Raw genomic sequence first — 21,583 nt, 5'->3', positions numbered from 1 at the left:
AAGTTTGGAGTTCTTTATTGCTATGAAAACTATTAACAGAAAGTAGTCCTTTTCAGCTCCTCGAAGAAGCAAGGTGCTGGCTCCTCAATCCTCAATCATCTCTTCAGCTCCTCTATGTACCCAAAAGCATTCCGGAGAAGCTGGAGCTGTTCTGGATTGTAAGGACTGCCCCAGAACTGTTGTCCACGAACACAGAGACATACTGTCCAGACTACAGAGATTATGGTGGACATCATCATTAGTGGGTGGCCCCAACCTAGAAGCCTACCCACCCATAGGGATAGCATTTGGAGCCAATACTACCCAACAGTTGAAGCACTAGCTACACAGATCTAAAAACACCTTGACCAGGCAGCATCCTCCTAGACACAAGGGTTCAGATGTCCAGAGCAACTACTTGCACTAAGCTGTAAGGCCCTCCCAGACCAGAGAAGCCCACCCACCTGTTGTTTACCTGTAGATGCAGCAGCCCCTGAACCTGCACTGTGAAGACCCTGCTGTTGCTCTCCAGGCCAGATACAGCCTCCAGGGACCTAGGCATAGCACCACAGGGCAACAGTGTTGAGGCCACTGGCCCATGGTGCCCAGACACCCCTCCAGGTGGCTACTTGAAATCTCAGTCCAAGGACAGACCCCAGAGGACTGTGGTGGGACTTACGTATGACGATGACACAAGGACTCAATACAGATAAGGACACGAACCATGTCTCGGGTACGCAACCGGCCCCTGCCCTGCAGTTCACTGTGGTCTATGAAGAGAGCACCAGTTAGTGGGGCTTCAGGACACTGCCCAGAACAGGCTCAAGTGTCGGCCAGGGTTGAGGGTGGTTGGCCCCAAGCAGAGTAGATGGCATCTCTGAGGTACCTACCCTCAAGGGATAACCTACCCACCACCCATACTGCATATAGAGACTGGCTCACCCACGTGCAGGCTGGCAGAAAACTGGAAGATGGCAGAGACTGGGGCTGTGAATCGGCCCAAGGACAGGCTCAGGCCAGATCCCCGCAGGAAGGCACCCTGGGTAGTAGGCTGTGGAAATTAGGAGGTGACAGGCTGCATCCAGGGCCTAGATCCTCACCTTGCACACTTTAGCTAAGTGAGGTACCTATATAGCCCAACCCAAAACAGATCTTTCCTGGGTCTCGTTCTCTTTATGGAAAGGACAGGGCTGACCTGTATGTCTACACCCATGTGGGCCTTAGAGCACAGGTTCCAGGCTCCAGTGGGTAGATAGGATCCCAAAAGCTATATCATAAGGGATGACAATTCTAGGCTCCACTTTTGTCTTAGTACAGGTGAGGCACACTGGAGCTAACTTTAACAAAGGCTTTTACCTGCTACAATAGTATCTCTAGGGTTGGCAAGTATGTGTTTAGCAACAGTTGTCCCGGTATCTGTGGGCCCATCTTACCAATAAGGGACTACTCCTGTATCCTGTCCTTTTGGTACATAATCCCCAAAGATATCAGTATTATTTGTATCCCACTCACAGCCTGGAATCCTTGCAGTTCCACCAGAGTCTTCTTGTCCACTAGCACAGGGCCTTTCAAACGGCAGTGGAAGGCCTCAACCACCAGCCGCTGGCTGGGTTCCTGGGGTAACAATGTGTCTGGTAGCCCTGAGAATCGAAGTTCTGTGGCCTCTGTGGAGAGGGCCACTTTGGGTTAGGTCCATTCTAGTCCTGTAAGAGCTTCCTGGGCTTCCGACAGAGGCTGGGTACAGGGCAATCTTACCTTTCAGCATCTCTTGAAATTCCTGTAGCAAGGCCTCTGGGGTAACTTCCATACCAGGGGAGCCAGGAGGACCAGGAGGGCCAGGGGGTCCTGGGGGTCCTGGGAGTCCTGGGAGACCTGAGAGGCCTCGCTAGAAGAGGTAAAAGAAAGTGAATCTGAATAGGAGCCCCCTGCCCCCCTTCCCTGTGCTGAGAACCTGAAGGAACCCATTCAGGGCTGGTCTTACATAGCTCAGGGCCTTACCGACTTCTTGTCCCGACCACGGCACCGTTTTCTAGAGGCCCCATCATCTGGCCGGCGGACAAAGTTCAACCATGTCATGTGGGCATCTGAGAGCTCAGGTCCAGAGGCTTCTGGTGGCTGAAAAGCCAGAGAAGCAAGGCTAGTGTATCGACCACTAGGCCCCCTGGTCTCTATCCTAATATACCTACCTGACAGATGTCTGTGAACTTCAAGCTAGTAGGAGATTCAGGCACACAGGAAGACATCACTGGAATAACTCAGGTCATGGCCCAAAGGGACTCTCCCTAATCAGAATCTAGATGTCCCCAGGAGTGTCAGTGTTGGGGGCAGGGGAGGGGAATAGAAAGGTGAGGTCTGGGCCTCTGTGAAAGTAAGAATCTGATACTAAAGTACCTTGGGCCTTTGTGAAAATGACCATGACCCCTCTGGCCCTGCTCCCATGAAGAAGAGCATAATGTACTCCTGGGGCAAGCCTGATGTATCTCTAACAAGAGGATGGCTTTAAATAAGGTTAGGCAGCTATAGACACACAGATATGGCTGGAGAGAGTATGCCTGGTGTCTGGGGACAAGTAGGATGTGAAGCTCTGTATGTCAGGTCAGCAGTGTGTGGAATGTACAGGAGTGTAGCAGCCACTAGCCTAGCTGTGACAGACTGATTGTTCCAAGTGTTCCTGCCTTCATTGACAGGAGTAAGACAAGGGTCAGCCGTAAAACTAGAGTGGCTACTGGAGATCCTAATCAGAAACAAAGATGTTCTCTTCCAGATAGGTTAGTAGGCTAGAAAGGACTTGCAAACACTGCTTCCGCCTCAGGTCCCATCCAGGGACAGCTGCAAGAACATATGAATGAATGCACCACAATTCTCTATCGGGTGTCTGACCCCTTAGCACTGAGAACATAGTCAGACACTGCTGAGCCAAGGGCAAAGGCTGCAGGAGATGCAGAACAAGCCCCACCTCAGCACAAATAGCAGGGGCACCTGCAAAGTGAGTTCACAGAGGCTCTATCCCTGCCAATGTCTTCTCAAACTCTGCTGTCCTCCTATATACTGGGAAAGACAACCCAGGGCAGGAGTGAAAAAACTGCCTCCAATCAACTAGGTGGACACAACCTCCCTTTCTTAGTATCTCTAAGGAGGGTTAGTCAGGACCCAACACCTGCAGGAGTTCCTACTATGAGTGGTCATAATCTCCCCTCTGCCCGCCCAGGAACCAGCCCACATCTTACACTCCCTCAGCTCTGCTCACTCTGCCTATCAGGAAAATGGGGCCTCAGGGTTGATGTGCTTTGATGTGGGCTGAGAGGCAGCCAAGCTAGCCAACGCAGACACCCTAGGAAGGAGGGATGCAAGGGCCAAAGATTCAGAGCCAGGAGAATCCTGTTTGGGTAAGAGCCGTTTCCCTTCCTGTCCTGGGGGCCCATAGGATGGCAGCAGTAGGGGTTCTGAGACTAGTGTTCAGGAGATTTCTGTCTCTAAAGGACTCTAAAAACAGGGTGCTTTGCATGCAAGATGCCACAGCAGATGACACTACCACAGAACTCATGGAAAGCACAGGGGACAGGCTAATCAGGCTACTGCCTACTTAGGAGTTAAGATACATAAGGTAACCCATTCATTTACCAGGATTCCCGAAGTCCTTTTCCACCCTCACCGGAGATAGCAATTATATGTAATGACATCAGACTGCTAAAAAGCACACTGAGGCTTCAAAGGGTTAACTGTTGCCCCACTAGGTGTCCCTCTTCTCAGACCCACCAGAGAGAGGTTCCCCCACAGACCAGGCCCTGTCCTGACTGCAGCAAATTCTAAGCCACGACCAGTGGTCAAGGTCTTATGCAGTGCAACCTGGAAAGAGGAGAGCAGAGCTGTCGAGGTAGGAGGACAGTCTGAGCTTTGACGCTGTGCCTAGAAGCTGCACACCTACATGCTTCCCAGCCTCTGCCTACCTTGATGGAGCCTGGGAATCCCTCATGGTTGGATGTGGTAATATTGGGGGAATCCACTCGCACAACCAGCTGCCGAGGCTTCTTGAGATCCTGCCGTGCCTCGACTCCTGCAGTCTGTAGCCAGAGGAGGGCTGCAGCGGTCCAGCCCCAGGCCCACATGGCTCAGTCTCCGCAAACAGAGGCTTAGGGATAGGAGCCCCGGCCAGTGTTCTCATGGGGGCAGCGGCAGGCATTTAGAGCCTCTGCGCGGGGGCGAGGCCCAGGGACGAGCCCAGCAGCCGCTGGTGCATGTCTGCAGGAGGAGCCAGAACTTTTCGTCTTTGCCGACCTATCCTCCTGCTCAGTGTGCCCTTGCCGGCAACCCTGCCACCAAAAGAGACCTCCTTCCTTCCTAGGCCTCTCAGGCTCCAAAGGGAGGACTCAGACACTGCATGGAAGGCGGGGCAGGGCGGGACAGGGGCGGGACCCCTATGACCAGTTATTCCATCATCCCTAAGGAAATGGGAGGAGCTGGGCTGCATCTTCTCAGCCCAGTCTCTGGTCTCCTCTCAGCAGGATTTCTATTTAGTTAAGCTGGCAGTGGGAGCTGGGAGTTGTTAACTCTCTGTGGCATCCCTCATACCCACACCTCCAGGGAAGTGAATCCAAGTGATTCCTTCAATTTAGGAAGCTGTATAAAATCTCTCAGACTTTCTCCCATATCTCATTCAGGCCCAGAAGCAGCCCCTACCTTAAGCCACAACAAAGGGCCCTGGAAAAGTAGGACATCTTCATTACCTGGTTCCTTACCCACTCCCAACTTACTAGGCTGACCTACTAGGCACAGCATGGAGAGGCTGGTGCTATCTTGACTCTTCGACAGACACAGGGCCAACTTCTACAGTCTGTCACTCTACTGTCAGTCCCTTAGGCCTGTCCTCTACGGTTAGCACAGGCCCAGGTTACACTGCAAGGGAGAACTGGTCCCTCTCCAGTACTCATGAGTGACATTTGTCAGGTCTCCAGAGAAAGGTCCTTCTGAATCACCTTCAAGTTGCAAGTTGTTTAGCTAAGAACAAGCCAAGCCAATGAGTACCTTGGACTCAGTGATTATGGCCCTGTGAGACTGGGCCAGGATTCCCAATGACCAGATGACCTCCAACTGGTAAAAGCAGAGGCTAAAAACAGCCAGGCAGTGGTTCCAACTCCTCTATAAAGGAACTGGAGCTGCATCCCCAAAACACACTGGTTGGTCCCAGTGGGTATGGGTCCTGGTAAACAGAATGAATGTTCTAGAATAGAGCTCCTCAATTCTCATACCAAAAAAAGTGTGAAAGGTAATCAAGCAAGCCATCCCAGCTCCAGGCCACACACAGTCAGAAAAGCCTAGCAAATAAAGCAGGGGTAGGGGAGAATGTAAGGGAAGTATTCATCCCTCTGCCCCTGGCTCCAGGCAACTTGTCACCTCCAGGAATAACGGGAGCTAATCTTGGGAGTGTTTCACATATACTGTCAATGTATGCCCTCAAAAGGGCCTCTGGTCTTTATGTTTACTTGTGAGATCACTTTGAATGATGAGGAGTAGCAGCATTTGATCCCTGATAGGATTTGATACACCTGTATGAGGGTGTGTGTGTGTGAGTGATAAGATTCCCCAGCTCTGTCTTTCAGGCAGTTTAAAAGCAGACTTGCCCTGTCAGAGATACCACAGTGTGGACCTCATTTTGTGGCTAGAGTTTGACTCAAGTTTCCAGTTTTCCAGCTTCAACATCTCCCTCCCAAAAACAACTTGGAAAATAAGCAAAAGGATCCTACTTTGTTTCACAAAAACCCTGACCAAGGTGGCCCCCAGGAGGATCAGCCCTGAAGAAAACAGCTCAATAGGAACCTACTGGCTCACTATGCATGGATGCTCCTCCTTCTCACCCATTCTATAATTAAATTCCCAAAGGCCACTGGGGCCTAAAATAATAGCATCTAGGAGGCAGAAGGAGTAGTAAAGGCCAGCCTCAGCTACACAGTAAGTTCAGGCCAGCCTGAATTACATGAGGCCCTGTTAAAAAATTCCCAAAGTCTACCTGAGAGTTCCTTTTCTCAGGAGAGAACAAAGGTGGCCAAGTGGATAAGTTTCCTTCCAAGATGCCCCTCTCTAAATAGCAATAGAATGTGAGCTTTGGAAGAGACTTTTCATCTATACAAGGAAGATCTAATAGAGGGGGCAGACCAAGGTGCCAATCACCCCCATCAGCGACTTCCCCCCCAAAAATGGCAATAAGGTCAGACATATTTGAGCCAATGGGGAAAAAAGGTCACCTTTTATTTGGGGTCACCGCACGCAACACACTGTGAATACTGTAGGGTAAGAGGGGAGGAGTGTTGGGGCTAACCTGCCAAGCCTTCACAGCACTCTTCAGTCATACACCAAGTGCGACACCTTGTGGTCAAAGAACGGGCCGCTTTTTACTCCTACCCTGAGAACAAGCACTTTCTAAGATTTTTCTCTTTCATTCTGTGTTGTTAAAAGTTGAGATTTCAGCTGAACAGTGGAGGCCCATACCTTGGACTCTAGCTCTTGAAGGGCAAAGGCATGATCTGAGATGGAAGCCAGCCTGATCTATAAATTGAGTTCCAGGACAGCCAGGGATACACAGAGAAACCCGGTCTTGAAACCCCCAAACTCCCACAAAAGTGTGTGTAGGGGATGGGGGAAGCTGAAAGTTCAGAGAATTAGATTTGATAATTTTCTGTCTTACAAGAACTTCAGAAAACAAGAATTGGGAACTGATACTGAAGTTACCTAAATGCAACGGAGAACTCCAGGAACTAATGTCTTTAGAGTTCCACCCATTACAACCATGCATAGACACCTCTCAGCCGTTAGCCAAAGGCTGCACAGGTCCAGCCATAGGTTGTCAATCCACCTTTTGAAATCAGCATCATAATCTCCCCTCGATTCAGGCATGACCCTTGGGAATGACCCTACCAGGGAAGGAACATTAACACAACGTGGAATTAAGAACAAAGGTATAACTAAAGAATTTTCAGGACAGCTACATTATTCACATTTCAGGAGAGAGTTATAAATTACAGAGCTAAATTAAAGATGATCACATGAGTGCACTTCAGCTTTACCATTGACCCCTGAAAGGAGGTGGGCTTAGAAACCTTTTTGGAGCTCCTGGTGATGACTGATGCCCAATACAAACAATGTCACCAACTCTACCTGGTGCCTTACAAATACCAGCTCTCCCAAATAACAACTGCAGATACATTAAGCACAATACCAAAGAGAGGAGAGCCATAAGGGAGGCAAGTGACTAAAAGCTGAAAGCTTACCAGCTTACTTAAATCTGGTGTGTTTTCTGGGCAGTTTCCCTTTCCATGATCTATAGAGATCAACATCTAACATAGGTCACCTGGAAAGGATGGTGTAGTCTACCTTGAGATAAATGAAAGAACTTGGAGAAGCATCAAAATTCATAGACCCAGTTCACTGAGTCTTGAATTCTCCACTGTCTGCCAACATAGGAGGTTGGCTTCTGGCCTTTTCAGTCACTCAAAGGAGCTGAAAGAACAGAGAACTGAGCCAACATCCAAGCCTTCACTGCAGTCCTCAGCCACTGTTCTAAGTGTAACACTTTGTGGTCAGAGAACAAGTTGATTCTTCTGCCTTAACAGAAAACAGAACTAGCACTTTGTGTGGGTCCTTTCTCTCTTATAAGTTTTACAATGAGACCAAACCAGTTCTCTCCTAGACCCTCCCACCTACAGCCACTACCAGCCAGACCACTTAGCCCCACTGGAGATTTGCAGCACTAGCCCCACCAGGAGGCCTTCAGCTCCTCCACTAAGAACACACGCAGAGTATTTGATAGGCATTAAAGTTTTATATTTTTAAGTGACCAAATCTAATAAGATGAAAAACAAAACAAAACAAAACAAACAAAACAGGTTCAAAAGACAACACAGGAGATAAGCAATAAAACCAAAGCATGAGTGGCACAGTCCACATCAACCTCAAGTGGAAGTTAAGAACCTCCAATCTCCTCCAGATCACATTTTGGTTTTTGCTTTCTTTTTAAGGTTTTTAAAAAGTGAAGCCCAGGAGTCCGGCAGGCCACCCTGTGCTCAGCAGCATTGTCCATTACGCCTGCATCAAGCTCTGGCCCCTGTGTCCCTCAGCAGCAACTGTAGGTTGTGGCTTGTGAACCTCACTCCTGTGCTATGCTTCTCAGCACGTACTTGACTGTATAGGCAAAGGCCGCAAACCCAACTATAACAAACAAGTTCGCCAAAGCGCCGCCCAGGAGTCCGTGATGCCTGTTGGCCTGTGGGAGCCCAGCAAGGTTTGGGCCAGCAGCAGGTGCATGCCCATTGAGGAGCTGGATCCCATTCTGGCCACGGTGCATCTCCCCATCAGGAACCACGTCTGGCAAAGGAAGATTCTGGGGCCTGTTACTTAGTTCATCTTGTGCTTTCTGTTTCTGTTTAATTTCCTGAGAGAAAAACACAAAAACCCTCAGTTGTCTTAACCTGTTCATTTAGGAGCAGAACTCAAGTTTTTATAAGCTCAGATCTACCACCCAGAACATATTTCTCCATTCCTCTGTATGACATCCTAATCTGAAAATAGCCTTTCATCCCATTTTACAGGTAAAGAAACCAAGCAAGGTATTAAAATTACTATTTTGTGCCTGAGCCAAGTGGCAGCAATGCTGAGTAATGATGAGCAATCAAGGATTACACCACTGTCCAGCCCAGACCAGAGAACACTTGTGACACAGTACATGCCCAGCAGTTGTAGGAGGCAACTGATATACCTCCTGGCCACTGATAGTGGATCCCTTGAGGGATGGCCACTGATTAGCAAGCTTCATACCTCTGTGGGAACCGACTCAGTCCTTAACACTTGTATATGTTCCTCAGAGTCTTCCCCCAGCCCTAGGCTCTGTCTTTCCTGCACTGTAGGGTCCTGGAGAAGAGCTAGTTCTGTCTTTCAATAGTGTGCACATCTGGAGGCATGCCCAGCACAGACCCCTCTATGTCCTACAGCAACCAGGAGCACCTACAATCCCTCTACAACACTTACAGGAACACAGCAGTAGACACAGAAACAGTTTCTCTTTGGAAACAATCAAAACTGGAAGTGTTTTTTAACATAAAGGAAGACAAAACTAAGTTCCAACTTTTGCTTTCTTACCTCCACAACTTCAGGAAATAATTCACAAAAGACTTTATCTTTTAAATTAAACACTAGACTCTGTGCTGCCAGCTGTTTTTTCTAGGAAGAAAAAAAAAAAAAGGGAATTATCAGCCACAAAGCTAATTTTAATTTGTTTTGCTTGTTTTTTCAGACAGAATTTGTCTGTATATAGTCCTGGCTGTCCTGGAACACACTCTGTAGACCAGGCTGTCGTCAAACTCAGAGATCCACCTGCCTCTGTCTCCTGGGTGCTGAGATTAAAGCCAGCATTGCCCAGCTAACTTTACTTTAAAAAAAAAAAAAAAATCTAAAGAGCTGGATGTGGTGGTACACACCTGTAACCCCAGCATGTAGGAGGGTGAGGTAAGAGAATCACTACAGATTCAATGCCAGCCTGTTCTACAGACACCCTATGCTAATAATGAGATCCTAACAGCCTAATTTTGAAGCAAAACAAAATCTCAAAACAGACTCATGTAGTCAATATTTATAGAAAACACTTAAAAATACTTCTTTTCCCAAAAATTAGTCTTATGAAGGCTATTTACTTATGAAGGCTACTGATATTTTCTTATCAGTTAACATTAAACATTAGAGAAATAAAAGAAGCAGTGTTCTATGTCCCCTCATCAAGCCTTACAAAGTCTCCTGAGGAGTACAGGAGTATCAGTGATGCTTAGCAAAAAAACAAAAGCAGAGTTGGACACAGATGAGGCCAAGAGCAATGGTCTGAGGCAGCCAAAGCAGAAATATTTCTACAATGTGCCCAGGAACAGGGAACTGGTTGGTAAAAGGCCAATATAGCCTCCACCTGCTCAAGAGAAAACTGTCCCATGTCTTAGGACAGAATCCACCCAGGATGAAAGGTTAAAGGCCACAGTGCCACAAGGCCCCGGGCGAGGCGCTGCCACACCTCACCGTGAAGTCCGACGTCTCTATGCTCCCCAGGGTGGGGCCTTTCTCCACCATAAAGCTCAGGAGCCCCGTTAGAATGGTGGAGACAGACCACGCTGGATTCCATGTATCTGGGTGGAAATCTGTGATGGAGAGACACAGCCTGAAAGAAAGTGATTTTGTAAGCAAGAATGCACATTTCCCATGAGCACAGACAGCTCAAAGCATTGCATCACCAGGAAGCTTACCTTGTGTTGCACTTAAATCTTCCATTGGGGGTTATCATGTAAATACTAGGAGGCTTAAATGGAAATTCTCTGGGAAAAATTAGTTTTCCATGATAATAGCCACCTATACCAAAAGAAAAATAAAATGTATTAGCCTTGTCAATATCCAGTACAACTGTTTCTCAACTCCCACCAACCTTACCCAGTTTCTAGCTGGTATCCTAAGCCCATAGTCTCTCACTACCCTCTTCCTATGCTGACTTACAGGCTCAACCAACTACTGACTTTATTCTCCAGGGCTTATGCTATTGTCCAACACATATTGTCCAGCCTGTCCCCAATATCTAACTCTTCATCTATTACACCTATACCCAAGGAGTCTATAACTATCACTTGTCCCACTACAGCTGTAGAGCAAATATAGCTCTTCATGTTCTTCCCTTACTGAGAACTGAGTCATCAGAAGACAACTTGCTACAGGTCCCTGCCTTCTCCACCACTTCACTTGGTCCCTAGCACTGGCATTTGTCTCCAAGAGTGAAAAGTGAGAAGCACCACTTGCATTTCAGAGAAAAGGACCACAAGAACAGATGTCAGGTGTGAGCTTGGTGACATATACACAACATATATCATAGTGCAAATTAGATAAGGAAACAACAAGCCACTGGACATCAGATAACTGCTCACAGAACACAAATGAAGATTGAAGAGATGAATCAGAAATTAAGAACCAGCTATGCAAGTATTAAGATCAGAGTTTTCATTCTAGAACCCACAAAACAAGATGGTATAGTTTCATGTATGCCTGCAACTCCAGCAATGAAGGTTGCTGGGGCTAGTTGGCTACTAGTCTAGCAGAAAAACTAGAATTCTAGGGTCAGGGAGACCCTGTCTCAAATGGAAGAGAGACCTTACACCCTTTTCTAGCTTCCACACACGTGATGCTTTGTGTATAAATACACATTTTTTATTTTCTGATAGGTTATGCTGGTGATTAGACCTAGAGCCTTTTGCACATGCTAAGGCAAGAAGTCTACCACTGAGATATATATCCCTAACTTAAGACACAGGTTAAATTACAAAGAATACCCAGTGTTTATGAGTAGCCAAAGGTCTCACCTTGAAAGCATAAGGAATATTTTCAACAAATGATCACAGCAAAACAGACCCTCCACGCAGAAATCAAATCACGACTGGCCATTCTTGCCATGGGACAGTCAGTAAAAGGACCTCTACAAGCCTACCCAAGAAGAGCACAAAGAATCTATGAGGGAGGGGCCACAAGCATAGCCATGGCCCAAGTCTAGAAACAGAAACCCAGAGAACACAAAACCATAGATGCATTTTTTTTTAAAATCTACTTTAGGTCCTTTGTCCATTCCTGTAAAATTTAGAGTAAGCCTTTAACATTCCTAAAACATGAATAGGATCACATTAACTCCACAATTTGTGGTAAATTTTTAACAAATTTTCCATAGGATGTCAATTTTATATTCTTGGGATGGGTATGTCCAAGAGCACTAGGTATAGGACTGCCATAGAACTCAGGACAAAAATGTGGAGTTGCAGAGGAGCCACTAGGAAGACAAGGAGGAAGAGACAGAATAGCTCAAAAACTAAGAATAAAGAGCACATCAGAAAAGCAGTTATCAACAGCAACACATACCGGAGGACAAGAAACTGAGGACTGATCAAAGCTCTTGACCAAGACAAGGATTCCTTATACTCCTACCAAAGATAAGTCCCATTGAGAAAGGACAGCTGAGGAGATGCAGAAAAGAGGTTCTGTAAACTGGCAGCCTTGAGGGACCATACCTACATATGATACAGAAGAGGATAAAAAGATGGAAAAATAGGGGTTACCAGCATTGACAGCTAAGACACTAGAGCTAAAGACTAGGAAATAGGCCAGGGTTGAGTTGGCAAGATCTGGTAATTGCCAAGGCTTTCTGCTAATACAGATTTGAGCTACTCTCTCTAGCCCATTCCCACATCAGCAAACCTTGGTTGATCTGGTGCTACAAGAGATCTTGTCACATAGTGTTTAAATGCTATTTAGTTTAAAATTTAAAAGCAGGCTAGAGATGGTTCAGCAGTTAAAAGTACCTACTGCTTTTGCAAAGGACCTGGGTTTGGTTATATACCTATTAAAAACCGTCTATAACTCTAGTTACAGAGAATCCAACACTTCTACTGACCTCTATGAGCTCCTGTATATAAACAGTGCCACATACATATACTTATGTGTGCATACACACATACTGAAACATATTTAAAAATTAAAAACAAAACCCAAAATAATTTCAAAACTCAAAGTAATAACCATAGTATCCCACTAGAGATAACCATGACTCATTTCTATATATGCATGCATATCAAACACAAAAGCGTTTTATTTATTTATTTTTTTACCAACTATTTGGAAGCCCATCTGTCTCTTAGAGACTGACCAAAAGGAATTTCAAGGACTCCTAGAAACTCATAGCCTGTATGCCTTCCTCACTTCACCCACACCCTGCTGCTATGGGGCACAGGCAAATTCAGGTGTCAGCACCATCATCATGAGATGCACACGAAGATCTCCCCCATACTCCCTGCAGACTCATTCTCCAAAACAAATTACCCCAAAACTTGGGTTCCTGGTCCAAAGAAAAACCTGTTAAAGAACTAACCTGAAAGAGTTTACCCTTTTTATTCTCAACCACCACCCAAGCACTCAATCAAATGTTCCAAACAATAGGTTTATTTTTTTTCTTTTTGTTTGTGCTAAGAATGTAACCCAGAGCCTCACAGACCCGGATTTCAGTGTTCTACAAGATTTCCACTAGGTGAAGGCCTACTGCTTTTGCCATCTGAAGTTAGGTCTGATGGTTAGAAGCAGAGGTAATACCCATCTGGTCAGCACTCCACCCTGGGCTTGACTTGAGACGTCAATCTTGCCATAAGACCCTAGAAATCTGTTGGCTGACAGTTTCAAGGACTGATCTGTCAAAATCACTGAGGACTCTAGTGGTATCTGATAACCTGAGGGATCAGGCCACCAAGTCAACATTAGAAAGCAACAAAGAGAAGTAAGGCCCTGATAGGTCCTATAAAGACTCTTAGGACCATCCTAAGCCTCACATGCCTCTGTTTAGCTCAAAGTCTACTCTGACATTAAAAAGTATGTAGAAAAAAATTTCTTTGGTGGGGTTTGGCCTTGGAAACAGAAGGATGTCTATTCCAATCCGTTTTTCTCTGGGCTGGAGAGATGGCACAGCAATTAAGAGCACTCTCTTCTTGCAAAAGGACCTAGGTTCAATTCCCAGCAACTACATAGTGGATCACAATCATCTAGCACTCCAGAAACTGACCCCCTTTTCTATGGGTTCCAGGCACACACATGATACACAAGCAAATACCCATATTCATTAAAAAAAAAATCTTTCTCCATTTCTAACCAACATAAGAGGCTGGTGAAATGCAGATGGTTACAAACAGTCTAACAAAACCAAAACAAGCAAACATTTCTAGGACTTAAGAGGATGAGATTCAAGTAAATATAATTTAACGACTACATAACCAAAATAGGCTGTCATTTACATTGAAGGAAATGATTGATATTTTCTACTAACCTTCATAAGGAGTCATCTCAGGGCCTCGGACAACATAATGCCTAACACAGAGAGAGAAGCAAATTACTTGATTTGTGTACCATAAATTCTCTAAAAGTACAGAATTCTCACAAAAGACCTGACATTGCAGTTTGGGGGCAATGCCCACAATCCTAATAAAAAGAGGACAAACACATCATAGCTCATGCTGAATCCCTCTCCTAGGATTTGGTGTTTTAGTGAGTGGCACACACTAATGGCCACTCAAACAGAACCTGTGTAGAGAGAATCTTTATATGCTGTGTGGAAGCATCACTGGTCAATTAAAAAAAAAAAAAAAAAAAAAAAAAGTCCATGGCCAATGGACTGAAGCAGGAAATAGGTGAGAGTTCCCAAAGGAGGGAAATCCTGGGAAAGAGACAGGCAAGGTAAATTCGCCCTAATACTGGAGGAGACAGATACATAAACCTGAGAAGTAAAAGTAAGTATCTAACCTATAGAACTTAGACTAGAATAAACTGGGTTACTAAGATATGAGCTAGTTAGCTAGTAATCGGTCTAGCCATTTATTCAATAATAGTTCAATTTCAGATTCATTTTTTCTGGGAACAAAGAGGCTAGAGTGAAAAACCAAAGTTACAAACCTGAACAGTAAGTGCCTAATGACCCTCTTCAGTGACATATCACATGTGCTGTCCAAGCTTAGTTTTGGGGAGCTAAGTATGCTTTAAGCAAATGCCCAGGGTCAGAAATCCAAATGCTTCTGTCTGCACTCCTATGAACTTCCCCCCACATAACTCTTTCCCTTTGTTGCTTTTTTGATCTGTTCATTCTAGCAAATCTTAAGTGAGAGTTGCTGAGATGGATTAGTGGGTAAAGGCACATACTGCCAATCTGATGACCTGAGTTTAATTCCCAGAATCCTATAAGGTAGAACAAGAGAACCGACTCCCCAAACCATTCTCTGACCTCCCCGCATGTGTTGGCACACATGTGCCCACCCCATAAACACAATAAGTGCAATAAAAAATTGATTTAATTTAAATCTCAAGCAAGTCCTTCCTAGCACATAATCAAATTGAAGGCTGGACTTAAGAGACCTATAACCAGCACATAAAGAGGTATTCTACATACAACAAAGATATTCCTGGGTTGGAGAGATGGCTCAGCAGTTAAGAGCACTGACTACTCTCCCAAAGGTCCTGAGTTTCCTAGAAACCACATGGTGGCTCACAACCATCTGTAATGGGATCTGATGCCCTCTTGTGGTGTGTCTGAAGACAGCGACAGCGTACTCATGTACATTAAATAAATACAGTTTTAAAAAAAGGTTTCATTACCACAAACCAGGTAACAGTAACCCATCAATGAAACTTGTCCCCATATCAGCCAACTATCTCCTAGGGTGTGGCACATATCTAATAATTTTCATCTTTGGAACAAGGTTAGTTCTAATGCCACTGAAAAGGTCCCTCCCGCATTTTCTCTATCAATAACATCCAAACTGCAAAATATTTCTTTTTAAATCAGAAAAACTTTTTCCTCTGGATTTGGAAAATTCTAAAAGTATTAAAGCATTTTTTAAAAAGATCAAATCCATCAAAGCAAGAGAAATATCTTCTTAAAATCAAACAAGCAAACAAACAAAAAATAGGACCTCACTACACAGTATTGGCTGGCCCAGAACTCAAGAGATCTACTGGTCTCTGCCATCTAAATGCTGAGATTAAAGATATGTGCCACACCCAGTAAGAAATTCTTTCTGGTGAGTCAAATCTTGTACTGCATTTCTCAAAGCTGGTAATGAGTATCTCTACGGAGAACATAAAATCTCTTGACTCTCTACCCTTTTTGTTTTGTTTTGGTTTTTCAAGACAAGGTTTCTGTGTTGCTCCAGCTGTCCTAGAACTTACTCTGTAGGCCAGGCTAGCCTCAAACTCAGAGATTCAGAGATCTACCTGCCTCCCAAGTCCTGGGATTAATGTGTGCCACCATGCCTGAGACTTTACATTTTTAATGGACCAAAAGAACTACCATGCACCAAATGTTTTCCACAAGCTCTATCACTGTTAGCTCAAGAGTTAGGAGCACTCAGCCTAGACCAGAGTCAAGGGTTAATGTCAATGTTGTTACTGATGTTCCCAGGTTAGACAGCTAATTCCCAGTGTCAAAAAGCAAAACGCAGCCTAACCCTAATGTACCTGAGCATCATCTGAGAGATTTATATACCCAAAGCCTACAATAAGTACTACTCCAGAGTAGAAGATTTCTCCTTTTAGCACTAACCTAAGTCAAGCAAGACTCTCTAATATTCTTGACATGACATTCATTGCAAAGCCCAAGGTATTGACAGGCCTTTCAAGTATCCATCCACAGCTGAGGAGTTACCAGACTGAATCTGCCACTATAGAACCTGCAAGAGTGACTACAGTGCAGGGTGAGCAGGAATGTAGTCTTACCATTCGAGAATATTTGAAGGGAGGGGCTCCGCACAGATGTAAGGCACTGGATCTTTCTTAATTCGAAGGTAGTCCTGTCTCAACCTTTGTGTTGCTGTTGTTGGAGCTCTCTTATTGCTGTTATTGCTCATCTATTTAAAAAAGAAAAAAGAAAAAAAGGGCATCTCTATTTACAAAGAACAAAACAGACACATGGTTTCCTTACTATAAACAACTGAGATGACCTCTGCTTCCCTTTCTGCAGCCAACCCACCATCAAGTCCTTCCCTCAGTTCTTTGTCTAAATGCCCCTACCACCACCACCACTTTCATTTATGTAACACGATACCAAGCATCTAACACAGATGCAAGGTAGAAAGAACCATGAAACTACATTACAGTCCTCCAAGAATTTACATGGGACATTTCATTCAAGTGGGACCTGGGTAGGCATACTAAAGCCAGCTTGCACAAGCTCCAAAGATCAGCAACACCTCAATGATGGACATTTCATGCAGAAAATTAGTGAATACCACTGGCCCTTCTGGCCCTGTTATACATTTATCATTGGTCACAAGTAACAATGGTGGGGGCAGAGACAATGTGAGGCTAAAGAAATTAAATAATAAGAACTTTCAGAGATCTAGATACATGGACTAGGCAGAGAAGGCATGTTTTAATCACATGTAAAGTAGGAGTTCAAACACAATAAAGGACATAAAGACAAGAGTAGCCAGAGAGACAAGGCCAAACTTCCAGAATCTCAAGAGTTTTAGGCACCAGCCTTAAAGTACTTAGGACGTTCTATTAAGAAGGTCACTCTGGAGTCTCAACATAGGGCAGCAGTGAAGAATATATACAGGGAGGGAAACCATGAAAATGCTAAAAAGAAGGGACTGCAGCTTTGAAGGTATCCCAGGAAATAAGTCCAAGTGCTTGCCAGGCAAGACTGATGAAAGTAGCTTGTTCCACGGAACCCACATAGCAGAAGGAAAAGAAATAAGTGCTGCAAGTTGTCCTCTGACCTTCACACATGTGTCCACAGACATGAACACGTGCATCCACAAACAATAAATAAATAAAACTCAAAAATTGTTGAAGAGACCACCTAGATGTGGCAGTGTACATCTTTAATCGTAAAGCATGGAAGGCAAAGGCAGGCATATCTGAGTTTGAGGCCAGCCCAGTCTACATAGTGAGATAGAGACAAACTCAGACCCCTCAGCTCTACCCCAGAAGATGAGGCAAAGACAGTGTGAAGGGACTAGGCCAGAATCAGAAGAGCTCCTATTTGTTCTCTTTCCTCATAGTTTAAGACAGAAACACACACACACACACACACACACACACACACACACACACAATTCTACAAGTGTGAACACTACTAGTCTAAAATGACTGATGGGGACATTTGGGGATATACAAATTAGAAAAAAGACAATAGGCTGGTGAGATGGTCCAGTGGGTAAAGACACTTGTTGCCAAGTTTGATGACCTGAATTCAGTTCCCAGGATCTATATGGCAGAAGGAAAGCTGTCATTACAAGCTTTTCTCTGACTTCTATGCATGTGCGTTGGCATATACCTCCCACTGCCAAAATAAATATATTTATTTTAAATTTAAATAAAAAATAGATGAGCTTGGCTATAACAGAGCAGTTGGACATGGGCAGACACTGATAGCTTTATTTTGTGACACTGGACGCCCAGACTTCTCCATTGCGCCTCCTCCCACCATCACCAGGTCAGCCTATCCTAACTTGTCTCACACAGTGCTGTCTGATCATTTTAACCATGACTCTAGACAACATCAAGCATCAATAACAGCTAATGATCTCCCAGCTAGATAAACCTAGCCTTTGTATGAATTATTCCCAGCAAATAGCCATATGTTCTTTCACTTTCTTCAATATTTGCTTATACATATTATTTGAGAGTTAACAACATTTAACTTTTCTTAGTAGACACCATCACCACAGACTGCTGTATCTGCCTCCTCCACCAATACTGATATCTCATGACTACCAGGGCTTGCAAGGTATGTGCTTACTCTGTACCCTCAGGGCTTACAGAGGGAATGGCTTGGTTAGGGTTATCTACCACAATCCCTCATGGACAGTCTCAGCAAAGGTGCCCATGTGGCCTCTCAACAGGGGAGGGAATGTTTGAAAGAGTCCCAATGACTTATTCATGTCCTTTCATCCCAATAACCATAAGAACACAAGCTTTCCTGTCAACTACAAGACCCTCCAAGCTCCTCACACTTCAGTTCTTCTTGCACACTAATATCAATGCACTTTACCATCTACTCCCCAACAAAGACAGCAGATAAATGGCAACAGTTTTTCTGCCAAACCCTTAAAAAAATAAACCCACCTAGACCTAGTTTTCAAAGCACCTAACAAAACCCAACCTTCCCAGTCCAATTTGGACTGGTGGAAAATACACCTACATCCTTCCCTACCTATTCTGAGCTATATCCATCAAGAGCCTCTCTGATTTCCCTATTCAAATGCCTCCTTTCCTATCCTTTACAACCTCACAACCGCACCACCACCACCACCACCAACCACCACACCACCCACAGCCCCACCACCCCCCCCATGGTCTAAGAGTGTAGTGCACAAAAACCTTTCTGGCAGAATCAAGGGCTTTTGCCTGATGCATCCAAGAATGCTCACACCAGGAACAAGGTTACAGTCCAGCATGGCCAAGAAATGCTTCCAGAAAGCATTGTCCCCAAGTTCTTAGCTTCAGATGCCATGTGGGCCAGAGAGCTCAACTTGCCCAGCACCTAGTAAGAAACAAAGCAATATCCAATGATCCACAAGCAAAACTACAAGCCTTTTCTTTCTCTTATGTTCACCCCTGAAGTGAATACTCCAAACATGTAAAAAGTAACTTCATTGAGTAATTCCAACACAACAGTATTTGATTCAGCTAAGTGACCAGATTGGATGCATAATCAAAGTCAGTGGATGTACACAGGAAGCCAGCAGTTAGTTGTGCCAGGTTATAAATGTGACACAGCTGGTCAAGTGCTTGCCTGAAATGCATGAAGACCTGGGTTTAATCCCTGGCACCACCTAAGTAAAGCATGGTTGGTGTTTATCTATAATCCCAGCAGGTAGAAGCAGATTATAAACTCAAAGCCATCCTAGGCTATACAGCCTGATAGCCAGGAATATCATACATCTTCCTGTCTTAAAAAAAATAGCTTAGTGTAGTGGAATAATACACCTTTAATCCTGGCATTTAGGAGGCAGAGACAGGTGTGAGGTCCAGGAGAGCCAGGGTTACATAGAGAAACTACCTTTTTTATTTGAGACAAGGTCTCACTGCATAGCTCTGGCTATCCTGGAATTCACTGTGTAGACCAGGCTGACTTTAAACTCAAAGATCCTCCTGCCTCTGCCTCTGCCTCCCAAGTACTGATATTAAAGGCATCCAATTAACTTGTTTTTCCTTTCAGCACTGGAAATTAAACTTTATCACTAAGCTGCATCTCCAGACTCAAACTTGCTGTTAAGCACATAAAATCATATTTATGATTCATAAAATCATCCTTCTAATTCATAAATTCATACTTATGATTCTGTTGCCCTAACTGCTCCTCCTTTACCTCAGGCAGAACAGCAATATTTTTCATGGCTCTCCTAGGGGATGGAAGGTGACAGGAAGCAGCCAGTCACCAGCAGGGTTAACAGTCTTTTTTCAGTCCCTCATCACTGTGCCAAGGTGGTAGTTCTTTTTTCTTTTGGACACACAGGTTAGGTTAGGTGTGGAATAAGACCTTGGCCTGGCTAATCAGAAGGGTACATGACACACAAAAGGCCAGGATTTTCAGGGAGTATTACCTTCTCTAGGATTACTTCATTGGCTGGAGGAGGCCAGAGGCTCATAAAAACAGCCACAACACCACTTTCTTACACACATGTGATAACTGAACTGACACTGAGTACAGGGAGACCATGATGTGTAGAGTAATGACTTCAAGTTCTAGGACCTTGACCTATCTCTGGCTGAGGATCATACATACGCAGGGTTTTCTAATTAAATAAAATCCTAAAATTTCTTTTTCTTCCTAAAGCTACATTACCATTACACACACCTGGCACGAATAAAGCCTTGTACCACTACTTACAAAAAGGTATATGCTTATGCACTTGTGAACTTACAATGGACTGTGTAACCTTATCTCTTCCTAGTCGGTCTATCTGGATCTGATAAAATGTTGACAACTTGACTTAGGTTAAACATACACCTAAGTGATGTACACTAAAAAGGAAGTGAGGTCATTGGCTGAGAGTCCGCATAAGCAAAGGTGAACAGTAAGCATCGACCGTCCTCACCCGGACCCCCGAAACGGGCAAGGTCTTGTTCCAGGCCCACGTCCCACTCTTACTGCCAAAGGTTTTGTTATATTACCCTCAAGGGCATAACTGTGGACATACTCGTTCCTGTTGAGGTTTATTAAGCAGTCTGAGATTCTAACTGTTCAAGATGAAAGGAAACACTCAACGGCTACCACCGCACAACACAAACTCACGGGATACGTTTTTAAAGATCAAGCCTGGCTCCTCCTCAAAGTACTTCAAGTGCACCAACCAAAAGGCCTCTTCGTGGGAGATTCTGCCGCGTAGCAAACCAAATCCCTAACCTGCCCGATGGACCAACCACAGCCAGGAACCCCAAGCGCCCTCGGTAACCGACCTCGGGTCCGCGCAGGGACGCTCGGGGTCCGGGCACAGCCGGCGACGTAACGAACAGGACCCGACGTGTGGAGTCCCCGCCCGCCGCTGCAGCCGGCTCCGGCGGGGCGAACGAGCGGCCCAAGGCCCCGCGCTGCCCGCGAGCGCTCACCTCTCCCTGAGGCCGCTGCAGCGTTCAGGTTAGCCGTGGCCGAGGCCAGAGCAGGGTGCGGAAGAGTGGGCCCCGCGCCGTGAGCCGCACCCGCTCTGGGACTTAGCCCCACCGCACCCGCCGCAGCCTCTCCCCTGCTACAGCCGCTCAGCTTCCAAGATGGCCGCTCAAGGGTCGGCTTAGGCCCGCTTCCGCTTCCGGTACGCTGTTTGCTGGTGGAAGCACTTCTCCAGACAGCTTGGTGGCGGGCTCCACTGTCAGTTCCTAGGTGTATCGGGTTAGTCTGGGATTTAAGGCTATAGTTGCGTCCCGCTACTGCGCAAAGGGTTGCTGACGCGTGCGCACTGGAGAATAGCTCCGGGAGCTTTGTGGCTCCTGTTTCAGGGAACTGAGCTAGTATTGCCTCATCCCTCCAAGACGCTCCCGAGACTTAATACTGTCCGGCCGGCACTCCAGGAAC

The 21,583-nt window shown here is 45.4% G+C and overlaps 2 protein-coding genes across 8 annotated transcripts; both read right to left on the bottom strand.

Annotated features, from left to right (window-relative positions):
- Positions 1–2: 2 nt before the first annotated feature.
- On the bottom strand, positions 3–4,867 carry C1QTNF12 (C1q and TNF related 12). 4 transcript variants are annotated; one of them, XM_080922185.1, is made up of 8 exons: positions 4,731–4,867; positions 1,978–2,094; positions 1,735–1,864; positions 1,492–1,643; positions 922–1,030; positions 659–749; positions 444–533; positions 3–211 (listed from the first exon to the last, which is right to left on the bottom strand). In XM_080922185.1, the coding sequence occupies exons 2-8, from the start codon at positions 2,053–2,055 to the stop codon at positions 85–87; spliced, it is 777 nt and encodes a 258-aa protein (XP_080778311.1). In that variant the 5' UTR covers positions 2,056–2,094; positions 4,731–4,867; the 3' UTR covers positions 3–84. The 4 variants fall into 4 exon arrangements, with proteins under 4 accessions (XP_080778311.1, XP_080778312.1, XP_080778309.1 ...); XM_080922186.1 differs by having other exon boundaries at positions 4,740–4,812; XM_080922183.1 differs by lacking the exon at positions 4,731–4,867 and adding an exon at positions 3,927–4,318.
- A 1,385-nt stretch (positions 4,868–6,252) lies between these two features.
- UBE2J2 (ubiquitin conjugating enzyme E2 J2) lies at positions 6,253–21,276 on the bottom strand. 4 transcript variants are annotated; one of them, XM_080920933.1, is made up of 8 exons: positions 20,974–21,276; positions 18,892–19,054; positions 16,282–16,412; positions 13,844–13,884; positions 10,251–10,353; positions 10,027–10,165; positions 9,106–9,186; positions 6,254–8,401 (listed from the first exon to the last, which is right to left on the bottom strand). In XM_080920933.1, the coding sequence occupies exons 2-8, from the start codon at positions 18,925–18,927 to the stop codon at positions 8,117–8,119; spliced, it is 816 nt and encodes a 271-aa protein (XP_080777059.1). In that variant the 5' UTR covers positions 18,928–19,054; positions 20,974–21,276; the 3' UTR covers positions 6,254–8,116. The 4 variants fall into 4 exon arrangements, with proteins under 4 accessions (XP_080777061.1, XP_080777062.1, XP_080777059.1 ...); XM_080920934.1 differs by having other exon boundaries at positions 21,124–21,276; XM_080920935.1 differs by lacking the exon at positions 18,892–19,054 and having other exon boundaries at positions 6,253–8,401.
- Between the last annotated feature and the right edge of the window lie 307 nt (positions 21,277–21,583).

The sequence above is a fragment of the Micromys minutus genome (genome assembly GCF_963924665.1).
Source record: "Micromys minutus genome assembly, chromosome: 9".
NCBI lineage: Eukaryota > Metazoa > Chordata > Mammalia > Rodentia > Muridae > Micromys > Micromys minutus.
Note: the sequence above shows the minus strand (reverse complement) of the source record. Positions and strands in the feature narration are given on the sequence as shown.